Here is a 7,182-nt window from a genome sequence, read left to right as displayed (position 1 = left end):
AAACTAAAAAGTCCTTGGCTAGTGTAAGCATCACCTAGCAACAACTAAAACATCGGTGTGTTATCAACTTTGTTCTCATCCTAAATCCAAAACACAGCACTGTACCAGCTACTAGGAAGGAAATTAACTCTATCCCTGCCAAAACCAGGACACCTTCTCTTTCACAACTAGACTCAGTTTTCTTCCACACACTGCTCTTTGATCTACATACCAGTCCCCACTTCACACTGTTAAAATTTTTCAGCTGAGGTCCTTCTATTTGAGTTAGACCTCAGAATACATGCAACAAGTAATTTTGCAACTGTAGCAAATTTTCCACTTTTCACCAAAAAAATCAGAGTTCATACTACTGGTATCTAAAACATTCCCAGTATATGGCAGAAAAAAAAAAAAGCAGTATTACATGGTCATGTAATTCATTATGTAACATGATATAAATGCCCTGCAACTGAGTGACAAGCCTTGCTTTGCTATGTCAGTAATGGCAGATAACTCCTGTCTAGTGCAAAGGTTTTATTTTATTTCGTGACATTTTCACATTAAGCAACTTTAATCTGGATAAAATAATTACCTACAAACACCATTAACAACTGAATACAAAGCTAAATACAAAAAAAGGTCAGGAGCAATTCTAATAATTTAAGTTGCTCCAGCCCAAAAGGCCCTTCCTTAGGGTTCCAGCATACTTAGCACAACTTTCCCAATAGACCTGGTTAAGTATACGATTCCAAAGTCCTGAAAGTCAACTATATTGATATTGCCTAGGCAAAGAACTGGAGCGAAAATGAGAGAGTACTCATGCATATTACTTTCAGAGCACTTTTTCACCTTCTAATTTGTGCATGGGTTACGATAATTCAGCACTATGAACTTGCATGCTATTCCACAGATTACCAGAATATTAAAATAGCATATATGTTTTCTGAAAAGCACCTGTTTTCCATTTAAGCCCCTCAAAAAATTTAACATGTAATCATATTATAATCCAATTTAAACAGATCAAAACAGCAGTAGGTAAGAGAAAAAAAAACAACGTTGTTTTCTCACTTTGTTTTGAAACAAAATCCTCCAAGAGTACCAAGTTAAAGTACAACTTCAATATGGTACCTAATATTCCTAAATTAAATTTAATTAATTCCTCCTAAATCAAAACCAAGGACCTGCAGAGATTAGTAAAGTTTATATTAGTGCTGCAAAAATATTTTAAATCCAAATAAAATTGCACTCCACATATTAACCTTCCTGATCAGGTGCTCTCTGTGACAATGTATTCTATTACTTATACAGTCAATTTGTCAAGAGTCTCTGGTTTTAAAATTAATTAAAAAAAATAATGTGGTGTTTTGCAGTAGGCATATGCCAACTGGTTAACAGCTTAAGGAAGTTTAAAGAGTTCCATACTTTCATTCCATGATAGACATTGCAAGTATTGTGTTTTATAAGCATAAAAACAATAAAGTATTATAAAGCATCTTCACCTCTTGGTAGTGCAGTATGTTAAGTTTCCTTGGACTCTTATTTTAGAATGTCTGAAATTCAGTAGCAACATTTCATGCCTAAAGACACCATTTTTCAGTATTTTGTAGGCATTGCAAGCTTTCTAGGGCTAACTACATAGCAAAGCAGCTTCTGTTTTGACAGAAAGTTGTTTTAAAAAACAGAAAGTGGTGTGTATTTCAGCAATATCATGTTCTCTCCTGCCTTCCCCAGACAAATGGTCACTAACCATTCTTGGAATATGTGTGTTCAAGACTGCTGTGCTTATCCACCACCCAGGTGTTGTCTCTAGTTCTATTATTTTCAGGCATACTCCTAGACTGCAGTATTGTTGTCTGGCATTGCCCTCGAGTTGTGTGATTCTGCAGTCTTGTCACCTTTGCTCCTACTGAGCCTTCATTGCTTGGTCATGCTCTCGTGCAAGAGAGAAGTTCCCAAACTGTGGTACACAAAGTAAAGCAGCATTTTGAATGTTTCCCCATTTCTGTGAATGTTGATAGTGCCGTGCACAGATTTAGAAACTGGTTCATATAAGCACAAGTATACAGACATAAGCATCTTATAGTTGTTATATTGCAATCTGCCAGAAGCAAACCTAGTGAAGTTACAGGCCAATATCCCAAGCTTAGAGAAATACCAGTATACCTTGCATGGGTAATTGTTTCGGACTGAACACTCTTTTTTTGGGGGTGGGTGGGCGCTGTGACAAGGGGAAAAGTACCAGGATCAAAGAGAGTAGAGGTATGCTCTGTTTAAGGAGGACTGGAGAGCTACAGTATGTATGGCTCTGTGGAACAGTTAGTAGTTGCAACAACAATAGGATCCTGAAACAGACAAAAAAATTTTACTCATCCAAGCACACTATTACTTTCTAAAGTCAACACTATCAACTATAGTGGTAATAAAAAGATAGAAAATTTAGCACACTCTTGGTCAAAAGAAAAAAACAACCCACAAAAACCCCCACACACAGCATGTTCTTGCTTCCCCTCCCACCCCTCAAAACAGAAACCTGTAATACTATAGAGAAAGGGGTTAGGAGGGAGAAGAGAAAGTCCTATTGATAAGCTAGGGAGCATGCCTCAAGATTTAAGTAGCAACAGTTTTAACACAGTTAAAACAACTCCAGCTGTTAAGCAACACAAAAATACAAGAAACAATAACTTAACTACTTATGACTTGGTTACAAAGGGTATGGGAAAGACAGTAGAACAGTCTCAGTATATCATTTGCTTTTAAAAAAATTCAATGAAATATTCATTACTTCAACCTTTTTTCTACAAAACTTCAACCTTTTTTCTAAAAAAGAGCCTGTCCCTCGTAGGGAACACTACTCAGCACTGGTGAGACCACATCCAAGTACTGTATCCAGCTCTTGGCTCCTCAGTACAAGGGAGACACACTGACATACTGGAGAGAGTCCAAGAAAGTCCAGTGAATCATCCACAAAGATAATAAAGGGACAGGAACATCTCACATATGAGAAAAGGCTGAGAAAGCTGGGGCTGTTTAGGCTGAAGAAGAGAATGCTCAGGGAGGATCTCATCACTCTATATAAATATCTGAAGGGAGGGTGCAAAGAGGATGGAGCCAGGCCCTTTAAGGTGCCCAGTGGCAGGACCAGAGGCAACGTGCACGAACTGAAAACACAGGAGGTTCCCTCTGAACATCAGGAAACACTTTTTTTACTGTGAGGGTGATTGAGCGCTGGCACAGGTTGCTCAGGGAGGTTATGGAGTCTCCGTCCTTGGAGACATTTGAAAGCCATCTGGACATGGTCCTGGGCAACTGGCACTAGGTGGCCCTGCTTGAGGAGGGAAGCTGGACAAGATGACCTCCAGAGGCCCCTTCCAACCTCAACTGTTCTGTGATTCTGTCAAAAGTTAGTCATACTGAAGAACAGCCAAGACAATGTCTCTCGGTAGCATCATTACAATGTGTTACAAGCAACATATCATATAAAATTGCTACAAAGTTGGTAGGAATCTCTCATTACCAAAAGGGAGACAGATACAACAGTTTATGGGAGTAACGCTGTAAAACAACTTTGCATTTTTCTTTATTTGCCAACATGGAAACAAGATGATTTGCGAAAACATGTCAAGAAATACAGGATACTGAACAGAACATAATATTCTTCAGATAGTGTACAAAATGCACTCATGAAAGCACAGGGTAGAACTAAACCATACACCACAAGTGATTTCATCTAGGATCAGAGAGAGATAAACACAAATTTCTAAAGGGAAAATATATTTCTAAAATCAACAATGTAGCACTTTTTCCTCCAGCATCACAGTCCTAGTGCTAGAAGAGAGATTTACAAAACATTTAAACAAAGCTGAGAATTTAAATTCACAGACTCAGGAAAAACAATTGTTTTATATGATGTTTCAGTTTCCCCCACTACTAGCTAAAACAGCCACGGTCTGAATGACAAGTATTTGTCCTAATAACCTCTCTTCTACCCCTCCTGACCCACAGGTGCAAACACAGTCAACTTAAAGCAATTACCCTCAACTGAATTTCAACTTGAAAATTGTTATTTCTATTTCAAACCTTAAGAAAGGTTCTTCTTGAAAGTTTTCCTCAATTTTAGATCCATACTAATCAGTCTAGATAAAAGGTATTAACTTTCACCACAGAGCATGTGCCACTTGTCTTTATGCCATATGGCTACAACTGTGCTACAACACAGAGTATTTTCAGAGGAATTCAAAGTGTATACTTTTTTTTTTCATCCCTGCTATTTGATCAATGTTTTTCAAAATGCTTGCTACCCTTATTCTTGGTAAAATTTAAGACTAATAAATTATGAGACTTTTAAACTTTTCTGGAGTTCTCCAAAAAGCTTTGTTTCTTTGTTTTTTTTTTTCCTTCCACAGCTGATACAGGTAACAGTTAAAACACCAAATCCATTAAAGTGTCCAGGCTCCCAAAGAAAGAGAATAGGTTTTTGCTGTGTGTAGTAGGTTGGGTTTTTGGGGGTTTTTTTGGGTTTTGGTTGTTTTTTTTTTTTTTTTCCAATCTAGCCAGTCAATAGCCTGTTAGTGCAGTTATTTTTCTTGCAATAATTTACTTTATCATAATAGACTTCCATTCTACAGGTGTTATGTTAACAATACGAAATTATTGTACTTAAATCAGAGACCTAACAAGGGACATGCCTACAGTTGTAATACTCTGCATCTTAGTTTGAAGTTTCAGTGCTGAACAAAAAAAACCAGCCATATTTTACTCTAACACTATAAACATGAAAATGGACATCCAACTGAAGACATTGCACTTCAGAGGCAGCACATGCAAATGCTAAAATAGTTTTAATCCACATATGCAAGACAAGGTTTATACATACTGCTAATTTGTCTTATTAGACCAACTAGCGTAATCGGAAAAAACAAATTAGGTTTTGAGCACTTATTCTGCAGATTTGAAATAAAAGCAGTATATTTCAAAATTAAATGAGTTTAAAATAATTGCTTTAATTTCTGTCAGATCATCTCTGAAAGAAAAGATACTTTTAGAGGGCAGGAATCTGCTGGAGGAGAAAAAAGGAGAAAGTGGAATAAACTAGTTACCTCTAGGGGAAGGAAAGAGCTTATTGTAAGCTGTTAGGAAAGAAGTAGCAATGAACCATAAAAATATCATCTTTATCACGTCTGTAATTTTTGACATCCAACAGAATAACACATTTTAGTTCCCAGAGTTGACTTTGGAAAAATGTTTGTAGTTCTCCCTTGAGAATCACAAGAAACATGACAAACAGTGATTGCCTCCACAGGTAGTTCTGCATTATTGTCCTTTATCAGCTCTCCGAGTTCATTTTGATGTACAATAATCTTCTAGTTTTACCTACATGGGTATTGTGAGGACACTGGGATCCTGGCTGGAATATACTGCATTCTATGAAGTACAAATGTAGAATCTTGGGATTCTAATATTTCTGCTGTAATGTTTATTACACTGGGGATGAATTGGCCAGTTTTATATTTAATGTTTAGGCAAGAGATACCCCCATTCCGCACATTTTAGACTACAAAGCTTTTTCTGGTGATGAATTTGGTTAGGTTAAAGAGTGGTTCTGGAAATATTTCTTCCAAGATATAAGCTTCTTCCAGTAGAAGTGGTATTTTTTTAAATAATACGTTACAACTAGGAGTGCACAAACTGAAGCAGGTTTTCTGTTTGTTTGGGGGTTTGATTTTAGTGTGTTTTTGTTGTTTGTGGTGTGTTTGTGGGGTTGATTTTAGTGTGTTTTTGTTGTTTGTGGGTTTTTTTTTTTAAACTGAAGATTTGTACTACGTGTTTAATTTACTATGCAACATTTGGGTAAGCCTTCCAAAAATGGTAATTTGTTTTCATCAATACATCAAGCTTATTGACCTAAAAAGGTGTCTTTAGATTACCAAAGTGACTATTGCAATTGTTCTCATTAGATGAGACACATGCAAAGGCCTGACTGTATGTTGCAACAGGTTTTGGTATGTTTCAGATGATTGCTAATGCCCAACCTTCCAGCTGTGACAAGCCACAGTGCTTCTTACGGAGTCATTTAAGGGTTACATCTCCTATTTATCATTTGACAGACACTTCTTGTACACATGCAAAGAAGGCCACATATTTCCTACTGGTACTGGGTGCACACTCACAACTTATGTATAGGTCTTCATCTGATGAGCCTCAGGAGAAAGAGCAGCCAAGAATGGACTGCTGCAAGCACAACTCATGCAGCCTATACCAAATCAGTTTTATACTCATATTCTTCTCATGTCATTCCAAAGCATTTTCGGAACACCCAGAAATAAGATGCATCCCAAATGCCATAGTTCTCCCACCCTGATCTACAGCACAGAAGAAACATTTGATGGAAATAAACAGAAGTTACATGATCAGGAAAAATACACTAGTACTTTAATATTAAAAAGTTGAGAACTCAGATATACACTTAAAACACTTCCATCCTGCCATCTGTCTTGCAGTTCTTTTTCTAAGCCCTGATTCAACAGTGTGCTTAATCACATTAATTTTAGTGCCCTGCTGCATCTGACCCTCAGTTAAAACAACAATGAAGTGACCAAAACGGCCTTTTCAAGTAGGTACCTAAGCAAAAAGTCCAGTAAGTAAGCCAAGTTGGAGATGTACTAAGTACCAAGAACGTACTGAAAGAATGCTAACCTGTTTATTGACTTCAGCCATTGACAGTTGTAACGCCATCAGCATGCAGTCTGCTCCACATACAGTAGTCCTTTCAGAGTTTGAAAATAAAGGCCATTGTCTTCTGAAACACTTGATCAAGTTTAAAATTTTTTGCTGGAAAGCAATCATTGTCTAGAGTAGAAGACAGAAATAATTAAGGGAAAAAAGTGAATAATGATGCAAGAGGCCTATGCACGTCTTCACCTTCCAATAAGCTGTGCAAATCCTGCTGTATCTTCTTGCAGATCAAGTTCCTAGAATAAACTCTTCCCACTAAACCAAAAGTCTAGTGAGACTCGCCTCACTATGACAGAGCAACTATGAAGGGGTTGAAAGTGCTTATGTATGACGTCCTCATGAAGATCCCTTACTTTCCTTGTACATTATGCCAACATAGAAGAATAAAAGTTATCGCAAATATGACAGTCTTTTGTCTCTGAAACCAGCCAGTCTGAATGCCTCTGAGAATGTCTTCTGTACTATCCACAT

At 37.2% G+C, this 7,182-nt stretch overlaps 1 protein-coding gene across 1 annotated transcript in view; it reads right to left on the bottom strand.

Moving 5' to 3' along the window:
- The window catches only part of PARPBP (PARP1 binding protein), a 59,328-nt gene extending 52,506 nt beyond the window's left edge, over positions 1–6,822 (bottom strand). Inside the window, 1 exon segment of the mRNA XM_019474402.1 lies at positions 6,673–6,822. Coding sequence (XP_019329947.1) covers positions 6,673–6,822 — 150 coding nt within the window.
- Between the last annotated feature and the right edge of the window lie 360 nt (positions 6,823–7,182).

This window comes from Aptenodytes forsteri, unplaced genomic scaffold (genome assembly GCF_000699145.1).
Source record: "Aptenodytes forsteri isolate BGI_AS27 unplaced genomic scaffold, ASM69914v1 Scaffold56, whole genome shotgun sequence".
NCBI classification, from domain to species: Eukaryota; Metazoa; Chordata; class Aves; order Sphenisciformes; family Spheniscidae; genus Aptenodytes; species Aptenodytes forsteri.
This window is presented reverse-complemented; position numbering and strand designations above follow the sequence as displayed.